At 35.7% G+C, this 22869-nt stretch overlaps 1 protein-coding gene across 1 annotated transcript in view; it reads right to left on the bottom strand.

Annotated features, from left to right (window-relative positions):
• The window catches only part of ALX4 (ALX homeobox 4), a 64046-nt gene extending 43735 nt beyond the window's left edge, over nt 1–20311 (bottom strand). Inside the window, exon 1 of the mRNA XM_072422169.1 lies at nt 19760–20311. Coding sequence (XP_072278270.1) covers nt 19760–20141 — 382 coding nt within the window. The 5' untranslated portion in view covers nt 20142–20311. The remainder of the gene's footprint in view (nt 1–19759) is intronic.
• Nucleotides 20312–22869: the final 2558 nt, after the last annotated feature.

Below are 22869 nucleotides of genomic sequence, written 5' to 3'. Positions count from 1 at the left end.
ATAGATTTGCTTTAAAATAATGAAATTGCTTTCTTTCTTTACAGTCGGCGGAGCGGAGCCAAACCCGCTATGTTTTCCTAACGGATCTGAAAGCACAAAGGGGTGCAGAGCGATGAGAAGGCAGAGAAGGTTATTAGGAGTAATTCTATATACAAACCAGATCACCTCTTAATAAAAAAGGATTGTGGGGTACCAGATTTCATCAGGCGGCACGCCAAACCAGAAGGGGCAAGGCCGATTACAGTACAAGCCGAATATATACGGCCCTCCCGCTTGTACATGACACCTCTCTCATAACACACTCACGGCGGGGGGTTTATAATCCTGCCGGAATCGGATTTGAGGTTTGATAAAATGTGGGAATTTTTGGGTCAGCAAATAGAGGATTTGGCATTTTTCCTTTTCGTTGTAACGGTTTTATTTAAAATTTTTATTAACATTCTAATAAAGAGGAAAAGGTGGAACCGCGGAAGGTAAAATGTAAGCAGATTAAACTTCAGATGTGATGTCCTGCCCGAGTTTTAGCATTGGAGATTTGCTTGCAAAGGGAAGCGGGAGGGTGAAACTTTCTTTGCAGAACTTTGTGGTTTTAAAAAGTATAAATTTCACTTTTTTGTGATCCTTGTGATGCAACAATTAGTGGGGGAAAATTGAGAATTAAAATCTGATATGGGAAAGTTAAAGTGTATGTCCACCCAAACATTGTCTAGAACAGCGGTCGCCAACCAGTGGTCCGCAAAAAAATTTTGTTGGTCCACAGCTCTGGCCAGTGCGCCCATTGAGCAGGGTCAGGAGAAGAACCCTGCTTGGGGAGGTGAACTGGCCAGAGTCGAGTACCATGTCTCCCGCATGGATCGCTGGCTCAGGGCGGTGGGGAGGTTGTGTCTCTTTCCTATGGCAGGCTCAAACCTGTGATGGGGAGGGTTCTGGCATCATGATGTCACTATGGGGGAAGTTTCATCCCCTTTGATTGACACACAGCTCCCCTCTTTATTTGGATCATAAAAAATGAATATGCTAATATTTTACGAGTATGTTTGCTTTTTTATTGACTTTCCAAATATCAAATGGAATTATTTAAAGGCCGGATGAAGGTTAACTGCAAAATAACAATTTATAATGAGTAAATTATGCATTGTATAGAGATGCAATTATCCAGGGAGGAGAGAGGGGTTGGGGGTTTTGGAAAGAGGGACAGTCCCTCCACATCAGGGGTCGTTGGAAGTTATGAAGAGGGACAGAACCTCTAAATCCAGGGCAGTTGGGAGAAAAGAAGAGTCCCTCCCCATCAGGGATAGTTCGGAGGTGTGAAGAGGGACAGAACTCCAAATCAGGAGAAGGTGGGAGGTATGAAGACGGACAGTCCACCTAAATCAGGGGCAATTGGGAGAAATGAAGAGGAAGAGTCCCTCCACATCAGGGGCAGTTGGGAGGTATGAAGAGGCACAGTCATTACAAATCGGCAGTAGTTGAGAAATATGAAGAGATACAGAACCTTCAAATCAGGGGCAGTTGGGAGGTATGAGGAGGCTCAGTTCCTCCAAATCAGGGGTAGTCCGGAGGTATAAAGAGGGACAGTCCCTCCAAATCAGGGGCAGTTGGGATGTATGAATGGGAATAGCCCATCCAAATCAGGGGCACTTGGGTGGTATGCTTTCTGCCATTCTGACAGTGGTCACCAACAAAAAAAAGGAGGGGTATCTAGAACCCCAGAAGTTTCAACCATTTCTTACACTTTCCAAAAACATTTTTTGTCCTTCAGTACATTTTAGGATAATCCTTGGCCAATATGATAAGGCAATAGAGAGCAATGGTGTGGATTTTTTTTGTGTAGAACACATAGGTTTTAGGATTATTAGGTTTTATTGGAGATCTCCTTTAGCCACACGCATCAAAATCCAACACTTACTGCATTTTTAGAAGTTCTAGGAGAAGACACCAAAAAGCACTGGGTATCACCTTTATTAGCCCAAAAAGCTTTACTTTGTTACATGGGTTTGATTTTTTCTTACTTCAAGCTTTTGCCAATTGTTCAACACCTGTACTATGAGACTTGCAATTTTTTTCAGCAGGATTCCTCCATTCCTCCATTACTATTAGTTTCTGTCTTTTGGTTACAGCAGTAATAAAGAACTGAATATGTGCGAGACAGAGACCCTGATTGGTCGCTTAGGAAGAGACAGCCAACCACTGCTAAAAATATTGTTTAGCACTGAAAGTACTACAACAACCAATCTCATTCTAATGCTGAATTTCAAGCAAACTTCTAAATACCCAACTGTAATATATATAGCTTTGTGACAGTGAAAGATGAATTCTCATTGGTCGATTTGGGTGCCACACTGCTGAAATTTCTCTCAATCTTGTAAAAGAAATTTCCCCTCTGCATTTTATCAGATACAATATTTCCTATCTTCCCAGTGCCGTATGGAAATATGTGAGTTTTATGTTCTGTACAAGCACACCTGTTGGCATACAGAACATTTGGTGGCCCTAAAAAAAAGTTTCTGCTTTTAATAGATTGGTAAAAGTGTTGCACCTTTTTTATATACTATAAAAGTTAAAAACTTTGGTCCTTTAATTGGAAAAAAAGGGGTCTTGGTTTATTCATTTAATCAGCCAGATTGGTAGGTAATGGCTGGGTGACAACTTTTGGGAGATTCATCTCCTTGGGTCACTACCAATGCTACCAAACCAAAAATGAAGTCTTCCAATGGAAATCCCTATTCTGATGATTCTTTGACTTCGGAGAAATGATGACTCTCTTTCTGTCACCAGGATAGGAAGTGAATGAATATCTCCCACAATGAGACACAAACTTGTAAATACATATAATATTCATATCAAAATCAGAATATCAATCACACAATCTTAGAAAAAAACAAGACTCATTTTACACATGTAACAGTATACAAGGGTGAAATAAATCAGGGGTTGCATAGAATTATTCTAGATCTGATTGCCTTTGTAGTATCAGAAAAAAAGTTACAAAGGTAGCAATGTTAAAAGTAATAGTGTTTGTATAAAGTTCAGAAACATGGTATAAAAATGCAAAGGTAGTCATCGACATGAGGAATTGCACTAAAATGGAAATCAGAAGGATAATGAAAGGGGTCTTGTTTAGTATGGACACCAATACAAATGTGAACACAAGAGAATGCAACTGATTGGTGGATCACAAAACAAATGACTACTGTAATTTCCTATAGGGGAGGACGCAGCAGGATGACTCCCAGTTGTTAAATTTCCTCCCCTTTAGATAGAACTGAATAGCACAAGTTCACCACAATCATTTGGAAATGATCACTGGATCAATGAAAATCAATTTCCAGAGATAAAGAATTAAAAAGTATACTTTACCTTTACTATTCTCCTTATGCCCACCTCCCATTTCACCCTTTAACTCAACTTTTTTCTATCTCTTCCCCTCTTCTTTCTCTTGCTCTATCTATAAAATCAACAATAGTTTTTCTCTACTTCCACCTCCATCTTCCTCTGTGTCTCTCTCTCCTTCTCTCCTTTTCTCTCTTTCATTGGATCTGATTTATGAAAGCTTCCCAGAAGCTGGGTGATCCAGCAAACCTGGAATGGATCTGGTCCCTGATTCAAAACATTTGCTAGCAAATGACTTTGAAGAAATCCATTCCAGATTTGCTGGATCACCCAGCTTCACTAATGAAAGTGTATCATGTCCAAGCTTGGAGAGCTTTAATAAACCAGGCCCATTCTCTCTTTCTGTCTTTTTACCTCTCCCTTCCACTCTCTATATTCCTCACCCCTCTTGCCCTTCTTTCTAATTCCCTTCCCTTAACCTCTTTTTCCCTCTCTGCATTCTCTCACCATTTTCCCTCTACTTACACTCTGTTCTCATCCCCCGTTCCACGCTCTATCCTCTTGTATCTCTTTCTGTTCCCATTGATTTTTTAAAGCTCCCCAAGGCTGGAAAGCATACACTTTTATTAGTTAAGCTGGGTGATCCAACAAACCTGGAATGTATCAGGTCCAGGATTCAAAACATTTGCTAGCGAATAGCAAATGACTTTTAAGCAATCCATTCCATGTTTGCTGGATCACCCAGCTTCACTGATGAAAATGTATCCTCTCCAGCCTTTAATAAATCAGTCTCTCTCGCTCTCTCTGCCCCTTTCCTCCTCTTTTTCTCTCTTTTACCTCTTATGAATTTTACAAGAAATCTGCAATTCTCCTGAGTGCTGTGGACGCCCCTCGCTCTCTCCCATCAGTCTCTGGGAAATCTGTGTGACACAGCTCGTTCTTTTTCCCTTTATGAGATTTAAATCGAATGGCCTGCTGAGCGCAGCAATCTGTTCCAGGCCCTGGAGGCAAGAGCTGGACGCATACATTCAGATGGGGGGTTGGCCGGGGGGGGTGGGGGCACTTTTACATTATTACTCACAATACGGTTGGGGATAAAATACGCAGGAACAATACATTCCTAATGTAATATTTATATGGACCTTGTGTGCACACATATGGAATACATATCTCCCTGCCGATATATACAAAATATATACAGGTTGGGGTAGTAAAGGACCGCAGGTGGCTCCCAATACCCAACATTTCTAAGATTAAAGTTTATGGTCTTCAAATCCTCCTATTTCGTGCAAACAATTACATTTACAGTGGTGTCATAAAGAACCAATTGGACAGCATTTAAAACATATACTTCCCTATTAGAGTAGTCACCCAGCATGCATATGGGGCCAACCATATAGACCGGGAGGGCATTTGTAGCATTTTCTTTAGAATCAGAGGCTTTCTTAGGTAGAGCTCCACCAATTCCTTTGCACAGAGATATTGGAGATATGTTTACTTTAAATAGCCAATCACTTGCAGAGAAATGTAAAAAGTATTCTGTGATTGGTGAACTTTTTTTTTTACTAAGTGAACATTTGCTACTTCTTAGTAGTAAACCCTATTATATAATTCAAGTCTGTGAAATTGGTTATTATTAATATTATTATTACTAAACAAGATTTATATAGCGCCAACATTAAACAGGTTATAATAAATTGCAAAAATTATACAACTATTAGATACATTGCTGATATAAGTGTTGGTATTATGTTGAAAAGAGCAATATATCAGTCACCACCCTTTCAAATAATTTTCTATTTTTGGCTTTTGATCTATTATAGTTAGGTCCATCTACTTCCCACTTCATTCCTATTCATTTCATACATCTAAGAACCGTAAAGAAAATGTAACCAATGCGTATTTCCCTTAAACCTAATTAGACATTTGAAACAAAAACTACAAAAAAAAATACTTCTATAGCCCCCCTCCCATAGAGTAATGTTTGTAATATTATCAGTTGTGTTTGAAGAGCCAAACAAGAATCTGCAGCTCTGAGTTTTATAAATTGGAAACATATCTGAGTTGTACATATCTGTAGAGACGTTATTTTATATACATACGTCCAAATGAAATGTGTACGAATTACGCAGCCCATCAAATAAAAAAATACCGGAGGGAATGAACACAGCGCAAATAAAAATGTTTGTCATATGCAAAATGTACAACATAGTGGACTAAAAACAACTGGGAGGTTAGACTTTTATACTGAAATATTATATTAGAAGACTGCGGAGCATGGATTTTTTTAATGATAAATATAATAATATATATGGTAGGTTAACATAGATATGGTAATAGATAAATATATGTGGTACATATATAAATATGTAAAGATATAAAAATGGCAAAAGTAGTAACATATAGAAAAGTAAAAATATATAAAGTATATAAAAGGAAAAAAGAAATTATTTATATATTATTATTATTATTATTATTATTAATAATAATAATAATAATCAACAGGATTAATATAGCGTCAACATATTACGCAGCGCTGTACAATAAATATATCTAACAAGAACAATATAATATTAGTAATTATGTTTCAGTATTGTTAGTGGAGTATTATGAGTATTTTTACAGAAATATCACCCCTATCAAGTTATGCTCTCATTTATGTAAAAAGTTTAACAAAAACATAAATATTATGGACAAAAATAAATATTGTTGATGGATATTTCAACAATGTTATGGTTATGTGGTGCTTAAATAGCTTAAAAAGGAAGAGACAGTGCTGTATAAATACAAGATAATAATAATAATTAATATTATTAATATAGTGTATTTGTATTGAAAGCTTTATTAAATATACCATGTTAACCATGATACACTTGTCTCTGAATTTTTTTATTTTGTTTTTTAAATTTTTTTATTTATTTTTTGTTTAATATAAAGTCATAAAATGAAGTTGTTTGTCCATTATTAATTATCATATAAATCATAGAGCCTTACATTTTTTTTCTACCGCCTTTGTACATATATTTACTACTTACTTCGAAAAATTTTAACAACTGAGATTAGCAGATACATCGATATCAGTGACAATGTTTCATCAATATGAATAATTCGAATCAAAGTGTTTTTTTTTAGGTGATAAAATATATCACACACTATTCACCAAATATTATGCCGGGCTTCTCCAAAACTTTAAAGTCTTAAGTTACCCAATATAGAAAAAAACACAGAAATATATTCAAAGTGTACTTCTTGCACATGACAGAAATGCATCCCTATTTAATGTACAGCGCTGCATAATATGTTGGCGCTATATAAATCCTGTTTATTAATATTAATAATAATAATAATGATAAAAAATAAAAGTTCTATGATCTATTTGCATATTTTACAGTAAACTATATTAATTTTTATGTTCTTAGATTGAAAGTTTTTTTGAGCAGGGTCCTCTCCTCCTCCACCTTTAACTTTGCAGTAATAGATATCAATTGTAATAGCTGCACCCAAGACTGATTCATGATTTTATCTCCCCTCTTATTGTGTGATACTTCCCCCACCGCCTAGATTGTAAGCTCTTCTGGGCAGGGTCCTCTCCTCCTCATGAGTCACTGTCTGTCATTTGCAACCCAATTTAATGTACAGCGCTGCGTAATATGTTGGTGCTATATAAATACAGCTTAATAATATTAAGAATGTACTTGAATATATATATATAAATATATATATATTTATTTATTTATATATCATTAAATTATCATTACGCAATCTTCCAAAAAAATAAAGTAATTTTTGCCAATAAGCCATATTTAGTAAAGCCAGCAGGCCTGATAATATATAAATAAATATATATTTATAATTTGTAACATCCATAGAACTTAGATCACAAGTGTTGCAAATCAGACTAAAACACTATAGAAAATCAATTTTATTTTTTATATATGGCTGAATGTAATGAGTTAATTTGCATATAGTATATAATAACTGGCCAATCACAGACAGCAAAAACTTCCCACACAATCCTATTAAGGAACTGTTGCTGTTACCCCTTTAAGTGAATCTCGGTGTATGTAAATATAAATTGGTAATCTCTCATAGAAGTTAAATAATAAATTATTTTTGCCTGCGTGTATATTTTGCTGTCTAGATGATGGCTAGAATATAAATATATACAAAGTCTTACTAGTAGGTGTCAAGTGTTTATAAACTGTATATGTGTGTGTGTTTGTATAGTTTGTATATATATTTATATATGGGTTTAATTGTGTTTGCTCATTAGTTATGCAAACTTCCTGTTTGATCTTTTATGTCAGTAGCTGCACTTTACTGTTCTTCTTGTACAATGCATGCGGTTATTTACTAAAGGAGTAGGTCATTCTCACTTTGTAAAATGTATGTTTCATTTAAAATATGGGGCAATATATAATATATTATCTAATCACATGCAAGCAAACTATAATTCCTGCTGCACTGGGATCATAAGGTATAAAAACCTTCTATTTCCATACAAAATATAATCATAAATCTCCCCAGACCTCAGTTTTTATCACTGCATTTATTTCCTTGATGGTTGCTGTAATCATTTTTATATGGTTGTACTTTTAAATTGTCAGACAAAATATGTTGCAAGCTGCAGTTTAGCCCAACATCCTCACACTGAATAGAAATGACTATAGCTCTGTCACATGACCTTTATATTGTACATTCGTTAATATGTAAGTAATAATAACATTGGACTTCAAGCATAAAAACTTTCATTTACATAAATATCTATTTTCCTCAATAAAGATAAAAATCCCCTTACTGTGCACCAAATGCCTTTATAAAACCCAGATATAATTTCTAAAATTAGTTTAGACATCCTCACTGTGCTGTATATAATCTGTGCAGGGTGCAGAGCAATGGGAGGGGCCAAACAGCCACACCCACTACAGGCTGCCTGCAGGAGACTACTGGGAAAGGCGGAGTCAAGACCAGTCACCCTGCACATAAAGAGAGAGCAGCAGCAACCGGTCTTCATTACAGGACACTCCTGCACAGGATCCAGCTAAGAAAACAAATGCATCTTGTATTTTGCCAATATTCCTACAGTACAGCTTTAAAGAACAAGATTTTTGTCTCCTGCACAAGATTGGATGATTGAAACCCTATCCACTGAATTATATGAGCGTTCTCTTTACAGAGTGAATTTCTTTACTGAAACAACAAACGCCTGGGGTCGATTTTCTAGTGTCAACATTGCAAAGTAAAATTCATTCAGCATCATGCAAATATGATGAAGCTGTTTTTTGCTTTAATTATCCAATCATGCACAAGATGAAATGTTTTTTTGATATTCACCCTTGTATTTGATTGGGTATTCAAAGTGAATACAGGTACAGCTTAAGTGCAGAGAATATTCCGTTTGCTAAGTGTGAACCTTTATTTTTATTATTATTATTATTATTATTATTATTAATATTATTAATAAACAGGATTTATATAGCGCCAACACATTGTGCAGCGCTGTACATTAAATAGGGGTTACAGAGACAGACAGTGACACAGGAGGAGGGGACCCTTCCCTGAAGAGCTTACAATCTAGGAGGTGGGGGAGGTATCACACAATAGGAGGAGGAGAGGACACTGACCTGAAGAGCTTACAATCTAGGAGGTGGGGGAGGTATCACACAATAGGAGGGGTTAAAAAGAATAAAACCATTTGAGTCAATGGGATTGGATATTCAATCTTGCAATGGAAAATAATATATATGGATATTGTTGGTGATAACTGGGCAGAATTAGTTTACTGTCAATTAGTTTTATCTGACATAAATCAGCATCACCAATAATACCGGCACCATAATGACTTGTACAAAGGAACACAAAAGTCAATGCAAGTAAATATTTCTAACAATAATTAAGGTACACATAGCCCCATTCACTAAAATTCCCTACAAGCTTTAAATCATTGTCCTTTCTATTACAGGGTGGCAACGCTCTGCCCCAGCCTTATGTCCTGTCTTTCTGTGTAGTCACCCTGTCACAAGGGTTTCCAATGCATACAAGTGGGCCAGATTTATTAAAGCTCTCCAAGGCTGGAGAAGATATACTTTCATCAGTGGAGCTGGGTGATCTGGCAAACCTGGAATGGATCTGGTAAAGGATTGAAAACATTTGCTAAATAGCAGGTATCCATTCCAGGTTTGCTGGATCACCCAAGTTCACTGATGAAAGTGTATCTTCTCCAGCCTTGGGGAGCTTTAATAAATCAAGGGCAATGCATTACACACCGCTGTCACCATCAGCAAACCCACCATTGGGAAATCCCATTAAATGATGTATAATTATTAGGGGAAAGGTAACATTTTAACATGTTTATATGACTTTTGAAATTTTTGGGACATGAATCATCATTCTAGATGACAATGATTAATATCTGGCTATGAGTAAATGAGTCTGGAGTTTTTGTTGTCTGGGAGTAACTACAAGCTGATAAAGAAAACATTTTTAACTTTTGGCGTTAATCATTTAAATATTTATTATCAGATAGCTGATTTAGTTTTCTAAAAAAATTGTGCTTGTTCACTTAACATAATCATATTGAACCAGGTGATTCTTGTGTTCTATTATCCAATCACGTGCAAGCCAAAATCATATCTTATTTTTAAATTAATGATTACTCACATGGATTATTTATCTAAAGTAGATGATCGTGTATAATTTGTACAGTGAATGTTTAACTTAGTTGTAGTATGTGAAAATTAATTTTCAAAGATATAACCCAATCACGTGCAAGAAAAAAACTCAAAACAGAATATTGGATTGCACGTGATTGGTTGATTGACATCAGGCCAGCATCACGTTGTTCATTAGGCTAAGTGACAAAATTAAATGAATCTCATTGGCTGGTTGATGGCAAAAGGTAAATAACGGGTTGTCAGGTGCATGGGATCTTTCTGATATGTGTACAGCTATCTTATTTCTTGGTGATCAGAGTGATACATATCTGATGATGATTATTATTATTATTATTAATAATATTATTGTTAATAATAATAATAATATTAAACAGTATTCATATAGCGCCAACATATTACGTAGCACTGTACATTAAATAGGAGTTGCAAATGACAGACAGATACAGACAGTGACAGAGGAGGAGAGGACCCTGCCCAGAAGAGCTTACAATCTAGAAGGTGGGGGAAGTATCACACAATAGGAGGGGAATATGGAATGGTGGGAAGTAGTGACGGTTTTTAAAGACTGAACAAGACGGGTAGGTGAGTTTGAAAAAATGGCTTTTGAGTGCTCTATCTGATCTCAATATTGTGGTTGAATCCACAGACAATACCATGGTCATAGCAGGGGCTACAAAAGTGAAAAAAATAAAAATTTAAAGCACCGGCTACTTTTTTGGTAGATAATTCAAAAACAGCCATATTTTTTTTTTTGCAATAAGTACACTACAGAATTTGGAAAGTGAATTTGTCATTTTCTAAAAAGAAAGAAATGGGCTGTGATGTTTTTAATGGCATTCAACAATTTCCTTTAATAAACCGAGCACTAAGCCGAGTCCTGAGCCCCACCTGTCGATGATGTCACAGAAAGAAAAACAGTCGGTGAATGTACGCGTCATGAATAAATTATGTGGCGTCCGTGATTTATTATTTCACAAACAGATTACTGTTAAATTGTTTGTTTGCGTATTGATTACTGTTGTACACAAAGAAGGAAGCCATCGCTTGTAACGAAGGAAGAATAGGAAAATAGAAGAGTGATGGGAAAACGGGAAAAAGACCAAGGGGACCATTACGCCGACCTTTTTTAAGATAATCTTTGTTTGTCCCTAAATCACTTACTGTCACTGACTCACTATCTGTGTTGGAAATCTGTTCCATGAATCAGATATTTTTGGGTAAAATAACGCTTTATAAGGTTGGTTGGGAATTTTAGGTCTACAAGTTTGAGGGTCATGTCCTTGTGATCTTGGTCTTAGCTCCGAATGGTCCTCCTGAACCTTATTCAGTCCCTTATGATTTGTCAAGGTTCACTCATGTCCCCACTTACTTATCCTTCCTGGAGACTTTATATATTACGTTCCGGTAGTATCTCCTGATATGTTCTATCTCCGACTTTTCTCCATTTTTTGTTGCCTGTTTTTGGACTGGTTCTGTCTTCTCAATGTCAAGGTCTATGGAATGGACAATTTTGGCCATATGCTGTTCAGATAAATGGTCAATAATTTTGATAGGCACTATTTATTTGGGTTTTGGCCTTGCTCAACTACATATGGATCAGATTTCAGAAGAAATTTGATAGAATATTGATCAGGACAGATCAGGTGGTTTTGTATCATTTGACCTAGTATAAAGCCCTGAAACCATTGATGGCCCACTGCTCTCCTCATGCTCAACCAAACAACGGCCATTCTTGATCAATGTTCCATAGATATTGTAATCAAATGTCCATTAAGGTGCACTTTGTTGATGGATCTTCAAAAAATCTTCTGTTTTTAAAGAATCTATTTAAAAACATCAAGTGCAAGGCCATTGGTCACCTTTATCCAGGCGCAACCAAAACCCTATAAAGGGGAATCCGGTCCTTCTTCGAACAACGGTTGGGTTATCTACCATTCGATCAAAAGTCAACGTATGTGGATTAACACACAGTATTTACATACAATATCTATCATCTATCTATCTATCTATCTATCTATCTATCTATCTATCTATCTATCTATCATTAACTAAAAAGGTAAAATGTCCAAAGGCTTTTGACGCATTGGCATTTATCCCTCCCCTTTAAAAAAAATATTAGTGGTTTGGAAGAAAAAAGGACAAGCTTGGGCTCTCCATGACTTTATCAGATATGCACAATTTTAATCAATGTAAGAAGTAATTTTTATTTATAACACCAACATATAATGTAGCGTTGTACAAGAAAAAAGAGCTGCAGATGAAAAACCTGTTTGCACAGTACTATGACATGGGGGGAAACTGACCCTGTCCAACAGAGCTTACAATCTAAGTTGAGGAAAGGTAATGTATAAAAGATTTATATATGCGTGATGTGATCTGCTAAAACCACAGCAGTTGCTGGCAATGCTATAAAATGCAAACCCTTTTTAGCACGTTGTTCTAGGAATTCATTAAATAAATAAGCCTGATTGGCAATTTGTATAAATTAGAAAATTGATTTTCCAAATGAAGTAAATGCAAAACATTTAATTTTGCGAATGTTACGAATCTTCCCTTTTCTTTATTTCCTACACTTAGCTTTGTCTTCCCTGTAAAGAATCCAGCGTTTTATGAATTCTGATGGGTTAGCTTCTTAAATAGCAAGAACCCCCCCCCCCTTTCCCAAATTAGACGACCCTGCCTGCACATATCTACGATGGGCTTACAAACAAAACATGAGGTTTGCGTGCTGAAAGTTTGCTTTGGTTTCCAGCGCAGTTAACCATTGAAGCTTCGACCTTCGGATATTTTTGTTATTTTGACAAAGGCTTCGGTTACCCCGGTACACCCAACTTGCCTATTTTTGCTTTGTGAACATGGGGGGTGAATAAGAGACAGCTGAGAATCACTTTCGGTGCACATTGCTGTGTTTTATCAAATATCAGGGCCACACGGTCACATCACATTTTTTATAGCAAGCAAGGAAAAAGTTGGACGTCAGAAAAGTACGGCAAAGACGGCTATTGTTCTCTATACGTAAATATTTCCACTTACAGCTGGTAAAATGAGGAGGATAGAGAATATGATCGTGTACTGGCAGCCTTTCACTTTGGGGGCTGTTCTGTGCCCATCTGGTGCCTACAGATGACCCGTCACAGCATACAGGACCTCAACGTTGGCCCATTTTGTCCCTTCTCTGGAAGCCCATATTGGCTGTATAACCTGAGCCCCAATACCTAATGGGACTGATTTCCCAAACCAGAGAAGGCTGATCACACAGCAAAGTAAAGAAAGTCATTTTGAATGGCAAAAATTGGGCATTACCTGCCCTTTGATTGGCTGGGCTGTTTTTCATCACAGTTCTGAAACACAGAACGATAATAACGACGTTTTGTACAGATCGCAAATATATCAACTGTCCATGGAAGACAGGTTCAAAATGTAATTTCAGATCATTAAATTGATTTAGTAAAGGAGGAGAGGTTATTCGTGACATGTTCACTTCAATCATCCAATCAAGTGCCAGGAAAAAAACATTTTTTATTACCTTGCACATAATTGGGTATTTAATGTGAACACAACCAGATTTATGAATCTCAGTAAACAATCATTGAGCAAAGTGTCTCTGATTTTTATTAATTCAACCCCTATGCCCAACAACCTGTTTTACATGCTATGATGTTGTGGGTATAGTTTTAGGGATTTTTTTTATTTCTTATTGTGAGAATTGGCCTCCAAGTGTTTGGTTGATATACTGAGAATTTAATTTCTACATTGGTCAGTTAGTTTGGATTAGGCTAGCTATAGCAATCAATTAGAGCAAAACAGCACAATTTTTATAATAAAATATTAGGCAACATGTTGATCAAAAATGATCGTACAATTTTTTGCCAATTGGTTACCAAGCCTTAAAATACAAATCAGTTTTTGTGTTACGATTGCAATTTTATTGCTATATTACCATCCATCATAACCCTGATCAGCTATTAAACAAGTGGATGGTACACTGAATACTTGTAGGCGATCATAAAGAACTATTTAAATTGATCACTTTATATATTTGTATGTTCTTATTTTTAGGTAAAGCCCATTTAATTAACACCAGTCAATTGCAAAAATATAAAAACATGTTTTTTTTTAAGTGTCTTTTTATATTAGTTTAGTGAACCTGTGCAGTCCTAAAATGTTGTTTTTTCATTATAAGTACACAGCATGTTATTTCCTCCTGATGTTATTTTTCATTTGATATATATTATATGCCTAGTATTAAGAAAATGTAGCAAACTACAGTTGCAGAACACACAGGATCACTAAAGCAATAGGAAAGCACACTAAAAAAATTCCTGCATTTATGTTTGTGTTTTTAAATGTTGAATAGATGGGCTTTACATTAAAAATAATAACAATAAAAATATAACTTTTCCAGTTTTTTATTAACTCTTTAGGCGGTGACCTTGTCCCTATCCAGGAATTACACTGTATTGAAAAAAATAGTAAACTGAAGCAGCAAATAGGATTATTAAAGGGAAAGAAATCATTTTAGTGGCAACGCAATGTAAAATAAACCTGTCCTGAGTTTATCAGCAATAAAATAGGCAAAATACATACACAAGAGCTTGACCAAAGACTTCCCATAAATGTTAATAAACATGATTAGATCTGATTTGGTGAATTTACCAATCTCACTAAAATATATTGCCACCAAAATTACTAAACAGGCAAAATCTGCTGTGTATCTGAATAGGTCAATTTCTGCTTATATATCCCCCCATTAATTCATGTCTGTGTAACTTAAATTATAAAAAAATCCAAAACTCAACTGCACCTCTCATTACAAAGATTTTTCTTTTTTTGTGCAAAACATAAAGGGTACAGTGAATCTGACAATCAGCAAACTTTCACTGCAAGTGAAACTTTAAGGTGCATGTGTTTCCAATGACAGTGATTGATTTCCCACCAGTAAATGTTTGGTGATTCACTGATTTATAAATATGCCACTTATGGTAAACCAAGGAATATATTATTTTATGTTTTCCAAGTAATAATGTAATGTCAACCAGAATTTTATTACCACTTGTATCAATAATAATGTTATTTTTAGAGTCCCATACTCAATAATAATATAACATATCCTTGCTTTTTTTGAAACCTAAACAATATCTGATATCTATGTATGTATATCAGATATTGTTCAGGGTTCAAAAGAAATATATAGTATTTTTCACTGGATGTTACACATTGACAAATTTCACTAACAAAAAGAATATTACCACTTAACAAATTATATAAATAAAATAATATAACCAATACATTAATCTTACTTAAAGAGTAAAAAATTATTATCTGAGTGTTAATCACTTTTTAACCAAATGAGGTCACATCAGATATAAATGATACTGATATTGACTTAAAAAGGACTGAAGGGCTTATTTTTTATTTTTTGATGATATTATTTTATGTCTGAATTTAATCAGATGAAAGGAGGAGAACTTTAGGACTTGTGTTTCTTCCTCATTTCATCCAATGATTAAATAATAAAATAAATGAATAGGTTCAGGCTGGGATACAAATATTACACTGTCCCTAGCAGACTGAAATCCCCATATATATATATAATACTGGAGGATAATATTTACACCTGCCTTACAGAAATATCACCCCCATGACCCATCTGAAGATCTCTGATTGGGATTTATAGGGTCCTCCTGTGACCCCTGAGCTGTTTGTATTCTAAAATATTTAAACCAATTCTGCAAAAACTAAATAAAATAATTATTATCAAATCCTTTCATTTATTTTTTATTGATTTTGTTACTGCACAATAAAAAAAAATGATCCCCACCCTTCAATCCTCTATAAATTATTCGCCCGGTTTGATCGGTTCTGCTGCAAACCATTAATATAGATTCGGTTTCCCGCTCTGCTTTCATACAGAAACTTTTCAATAACAGCTCGTAAAGAATTAAATTGTCCTAATGCAATATAATGTAAGTCTGTGTATCTCAGATTTCACTTTGCAAAATATAATTTTAACTTTGCAGTTTCTAATAGCTGCACCCAAGTCGGAATCATGATTCTATCTCCTATTGTCTGTTACCTCCCCCACCTCTTAGATTGTAAGCTCTTCGGGGCAGGGTCCTCTTCTCTTCCTGTGTCACTGTCTGTATCTGTCATTTACAACCCCTATTTAATGTACAGTGCTACGCAATATGTTGGCGCTATGTAAATCCTATTTATTAATAAATAATAAATTTGCTCCGTTGTAGTATAATACACCAAATATCGCATCACTCTCCATTCTGCACTGCACTTCGACAATTTTAGCGCTATCACCGTGTATAATGTCGCAATGCAAGGCTACACACAAAATACTGTAAAACAATGAAATAAATTACTGGAAATAAGAATGGTGCAGACTTTGGCAAGGTGCTGGAGTTATAGAGTAATATGTGTCCCGATTAAAGACTATCCTCCCTTCCTCCACCTCCTAGATTGTAAGCTCTTCGGGGCAGGGTCCTCTCCCCCTCCTGTGTCACTGTCTGTATCTGTCATTTACAACCCCTATTTATTGTACAGTGCTACGCAATATGTTGGCGCTATAAAAATCCTGAATAATATTAATAATATTATTCCTGCGATATAATTGAAGATTTGTATTGCAATAAAAGTTACAATTTGTAGCTAAACGATCAGGAATTTACAAGATACAAGAGAACATAGCTGTCAGCATTTACTATACACAACTATAAGGGATTATTAAATATCCATATGAGGGTGCTGGACCAGAGCTGCGTGATACTTGTAAAGAATTGGGGTCACAACAGTTCTTTACCCCATTTCAGTTAATCAGATGACCCCCAATAGGGACATTACAATAAATTGTTCTTCATATAGCAGAGGCTGGGGAATAAACATACAAGAAGAGTGAATGTGTGTGTGTTTTTGGAGAATATATATATATATATATATATATATATATATATATATTCAGAATATCCACATATAAAACTAGTCATGCATATATATATATATATATATATATATATATATTACATGTATAGTATATGCGAGCACATTGCAAGTGCCATATTTTCATTTTTTTATGTATATAAAAAAACTTACTTAGGTGGAACAATGAAAATATATTGATATTTCTTTGTTTATGATTTGTTTTATTATTATTATTATTATTATATATTATTTCTATGTTTATGATTTCTCTTGTTATTAAATATTATTAAATTAATATTTTTCTCCTTGAACAATGCTAATGTATATGTACATAAATATAAGTAAAATAAGTATATATAGATAAGTATAAAATAAAAATATATATAATATACTTATTCATATCTAAAACATATATATTCTACAGAAAGTATTCTTTGTTCTCTCTATTATTCTCGCTATGTGTAACATACATGAATGTGTTGATATGACTGAACAATGTATAACACTTTCACTAACTGTTGCTATGTTGAGTTTTACTTTCAGTAATTAACTAACTTTTGTGACCCCCCCCCCCTCTAAACACACATTCACACATTCACCCTTCTTTTATGTCTATTCTCCTGCTTCTACAGTATGAAGAACAATTTATTGCTAGGTCTCTGTTGAGAGTCATCTGATCAGTTGAATTGGAGTGAAAAGCCAGGGTGACCCCAAATCTTTACAAATATCACACAGCTCTGGTCCAGAACCCTCACAGGGCATTTAATCCCCATTCATTTTTATGACCTTGTCAATTCTCTGTAATCCAGGCTAAAACAGGCTAAATCTGACCTCATGATAAAATTAGCGCCTACAGTTAAATTGGCCAATTAATAGTCCAAAGTCGGATTAAAAGTGATATAATTAGAGAGAACACATCATCTACTATAAATAAGGAGGGTGACATGGCTGAGAACACACAGACGTCAGATTTGTACTAAGAATTAGAGAATTGGACCTGAACCCAGCAGGTACACCCCAATTTACAGCTGTCCAGGAGAAGACTGCTTTTCTTTAACCCCACTTTTGCCCAACGAAATACCTTATAATAAAACTAATTTGATGGAAAATATTATATAAATAATTGATGTACAATGGTATTAATTATGATAATATTGGAGTATCACTGTGAAGGTAATTGAGTATCTAATAGGGGAATTTGGCACAACTTGAGAGAACAGGGTAGGGTATAATGGGATTGGAGATATAAAACACATATTTAATATTTAATTGTATGGACATAACAAACAGAGATAAATTTGTTAATAGGATATATCATGAATCCAACAGAGATAAACAGAGATGGGTAGAAAGAGGAAGAGAAAGAAAGAAAGAAAGAAAGAAAGAAAGAAAGAAAGAAAAAGAAAGAAAGAAAGAAAGAAAGAAAGAAAGAAAGAAAGAAAGAAAGAAAGAAAGAAAGAAAAAGAAAGAAAGATAGGTGCTACACAATATATGTATATCTATACATAATGAAATGAATATATATGTATATATATTACGTAATACATGATACATATGTACACTGATAAATAAGTAGTAGTGGCCAATGGATAATATATATACATATATAGATAGAACATATACATTTTTATGTGCCCATAACATTTCCCACAGTTGAATCCTAAGGAAGGATTTATAAAACTACTAGAGAATGTTCACCTAGAAAAGCAAATGTTCACTGAGTTTAGTGAATAGTAAAAAATAAAGCTGTATTTACCGAAATTATCACATGCTAGCAAAAATCCTAATGTTTTAATTGTCCCCCCATATGATTACATAAGCAGGATCACCCTATTAACCATCCTCCACTTTGCAAAGTGAAATCACACAAAAAGTCAACATTCACTTTGCTAAGTGCCGAACTAAATCGACCCCGTTAATTGGCAACTAAACCCCTGTGGTCAATGCAGTGTAACTATTTAATTGAGACTAAAACTTTCACTTCCAAAATCAAAATAAAATGCAGTTGTTTCCAAATGTATAAAGCAAATCCTTCAAAGCATCACATTTTTTTCCAAAGTTTGCAGAAGAATGGTGAAAGTATGAAAAGCTTGGAAAATGCTGATTAATCTTGGAAAGAATTTGGATGAATCTATCCGGGGTTTTGACAGACCTGCCTATTATGATCGCTGCAGAAAAGGAGGACAATAAGAAAAAAGATGAGGTGAAGTTTTGAGAACTTTTAAGAGTTTGCAAAAAAAGTTCCAGAGCCAAGCAGCTAAAGTCCTAGAACTTTAACACATTAAGAAGCTCCGCTGAACTTTTGGAAGTCAGCAAAGCAAGAGTTTCTAAAAGTTGTGATTTTCCTATAGCTTTGGGGGCTTTGTTGGAGGTTAGCAAAACAAAAGTTTTGGGAACTGTGGAAAACTTAGGAATGTGTAAGAATTCAGCAAAGCAAAAGTTCCTAAAAGTTGTGACTTTGCTAAAGTTTTTAAAACTTTGGAATTTGTAAGAGTTCAGCAAAGCATAAGTTTCTAAAGGTTGTGAATCTGCTAAAGTTTTAAGAACTTTGGAAAACTTTGGAAGTTGTAAGAATTCAGCAAAGCAACAGTTCCCAAAGGTTGAGACTTTGCTAAAGTTTTTAAAACTTTGGAATTTGTAAGAGTTCAGCAAAGCAAAAGTTACCAAAGGTTGTGACTTTTCTAAAGTTTTGAGAACTTTGGAAAAGTGTGTCAGCAAAACAAAAGTTCCTGCAAATTAAGTTTGTGCTAAAGTTTTGAGAACTTTGATTTAAAAATAAAATACAAAAAGTAAGCAAGTTTAGGCACAGGGGTTCCTCTTACCGTAGCAGGGTATGAGTGGCTCTCCTGGGCTGTCTTGAAGTTTCAGGCTGTCTGCAGGAGATTTGCAGGAATTGTTCTGCATGTAGATATGGGATTGCTGAGACTGCTGATGATGACTCTGGTACTTGGGGAAATTTCCCTGAGCTTGCTGCTCGCTGGCACTGCCATCCAATGTCTGGCACTCCTGCTGGTACGAGGAGCTCCTGGACTTGTCCCCAAAGTTCTGTCCTTTGCTGGCCAGGAAAGAGGGACTAAACTTATCACTGGGTTGGAATGCCCTAAAAGGCGAACTCTGGAGCTCTCTGACTTGCGGAGCAGGGCTGTAGTAACAATCCATGGTAGGGGGTTCACAATAAGACACACATGGATCAGTGGCATTCATTCCTAAAATAAAAGGCCTGGTGTGTCCTTAATTTTTGGAGGGGCACCAGCTCACTAGGAGTCTCTGCACTAACTCCCTCCCCCTACCCCTTCTCTGGTTTCCTCTTCTCTCTCTCTTTCAGAAAGTTTGCAGCTCTTCAGAAATGAGTGACTTTCTCTCTCAAGAATCTGCCTCTGGTGTCCTCTTCTCCTGGTTGGTCTTCTTGTGCTCCTCAATCTTCCCCTGGAGCTTTCTCCTTCTCTCTCACCCCCCTTCTCCTTCTTCTTCTCTGGATTTCCCCCCCTCCCTCCTCTTCCTTCAGTTCTGGGGTCTCCAGAGACTTAGGCTTGCTCTTGCAGCAGATACCTTTGGTCCTGTCCACATGCAATGAGCTTCTCAATGTCCACCAACACACAAGAGAGAGGGCAGCTCAGTCTGGCTAATAAGAGGGTGGTGACATGGGAGGGTGGGGGCAGATGGACCCATTAAACTTGCTCCATAAAAAAGCCTTTTAGATAAAAATAAGGGGAAAAGACACATGACATTAATGTAATTAGGAAGGGGGTGAATGTGTGTTTGTGTGGAAGAATGGAGGATGTAAGATCTGCGTGGAACTGAGCGCAATTACTTTAGAATTCCATCTGTCTTTCCGTATTCTCTGGAATGGTGATATAGAAAAAGAGGGGGGTGTTGATATTTTTTATTTTTCATTTCCCTTATTTGTACAGCGGTGACACTTTTTGGATTAGATATCATTCGCTGATTGGCTATCGGTTGCATTGGCATAAGGGCGGCGATATTGATCGATTGATTATTATTATTTTAGCTACAAATTGTAACAAATGTAGAAATATTCCAGGCTGCAAATCTTCCATTATATCGCACAATTAATATTAATAATAAACACTATTTATATAGCGCCAACATATTAAGCAGCGCTGTACATTAAATAGGGGTTGCAAATGACAGTGACACAGAAGGAGGAGAGGACCCTGCCCCGAAGAGCTTACAATCTAAGAGGTGGGGGAAGTATCACACAATAGGAGGGAGATATGTAATGGTGGGAAGTAGTGACGGAAAAGACAGAAGAAGATGGATAGGCAAGTTTGAAAAAATGGGTTTTGAGGGCTCTTTTAAATGAGCAGAAAGTAGGAGCAAGCCAGATAGGACGAGGAAGACCATTCCAGAGAGTGGGGGCAGCTCTAGAAAAGTCTTGGAGCCGTGCATGTGATTAAAGATTTAGGTAATAAATTGATAGATTCTATGAATATTCACTGCACTTATCCAAAGAGGTGTGGATCTTTTAAGTATAAAGGTATTAGGATGAAAAAAAGCAAACATTCACACAATTTTTAGTGTGATGATTCTGAACCACTTTAGTAAATCAGCTTCATTTCATTTGATTGACATGCATCTGTTTTTTAATTGCGCCGGATCTTGGTGAATCTAATCAGAGATAATAATAAGCCAGCCTTGGTAGATCTTCATCATATATATACATTTAGGTCATGTAGGTGGGATATCAGAAAAAAATAAGTGAATCTTTATGTAATTGGTGCAATTTACTATTCATTGCAATTGTTTAATTTTGAAAAATCTTACTTCTGATTCATAAATTGCATTACAATTAAAGTTCAGACAAATCAAATGTTTAATGCATAACATGAAAACCTAGCAAAATTAGACTGGCTGGTTTTAGCAACCAGAATCGACTCAAAGTTGTAAGATTCCCTGAAGGGAACTTAACACAAGACTTCAGGTGAATGAGCAAACCACATAGCAGCTGCATACTGGAGGGATTTGGATCACTGATTTGATTTTGGAGCTCATTGCTAGCTCACCAATGGATTCCTTTAGGTCACCTTTCCACTTTTGCCCCAGACTTGGTCATGAATACAGAAGTGGACCTGGCAGAGCAATCACTTATACACTCTTTGCTTGTTTTTTCACCCAAAAATCTCACCGATAATTTACACCATCCTGAACTTGATCTTTAAATATGAGGAGAGGAAGCTGACAAATACATTTTCCTTTTTTGTCAAACTTTGTATAGAAAAGGTTGCCAGTTTTTTTATTTATTTTATTTTTGTAAGCTTTCTAAAAGTGTAATATACTGCGGGGAATAAGATAATGCTTGGCCAGGTTTTACCATCATTCTCCAATGGGAGCTCAGCGTACATCGCTATGGAACGGTCAGAAGAATGAAAGATAATTGCTGATTGGTTGCTAAGATTGCATTAAAATACAAGGCCTGCTTATTTATTAATTTATGCAAAAGTGGAGCAAAAATTACAAAATAAGAGAAAACTTGAAAAATATTGTTACCTTCCACCAATAGTGCTTAGGCAATGAGGTCATGTGACCCTGGATATGCTGAAAATTCCAAATATCAGAAGGTGACACTCCAGCATTAAAAAGAAGCATTAGGGATCAATGTAGTGATTTTTCACCCAAGGCTGACACCACTTTCACCCTTGATTCACCTAGTTTCTCCATTACATATAGTTATATAGTAGGTCAGAAAAAAATCTGTGAAGTCCAACCACTAGAATATGCTAAACATGATGAGAGCACCTTGTACATTACTGTTGAAAGGCTTTTAACGTGTTAAAATATAATTTTATGATGAATAAATACAGCCAATATGTTTTGGGATAACAGACCCCAATCGTATGGGGTTTTTACATGGAGAGATGGGGTCAGGTTCATAAGTGGACCTTTTATATTGCAAAGTACTTCTATTTGTGTC

The sequence above is a fragment of the Pyxicephalus adspersus genome, chromosome 9 (genome assembly GCF_032062135.1).
Source record: "Pyxicephalus adspersus chromosome 9, UCB_Pads_2.0, whole genome shotgun sequence".
NCBI lineage: Eukaryota > Metazoa > Chordata > Amphibia > Anura > Pyxicephalidae > Pyxicephalus > Pyxicephalus adspersus.
The sequence above is the reverse complement of the archived record's forward strand: the minus strand, read 5'-3'. Positions and strand labels throughout refer to the sequence as shown.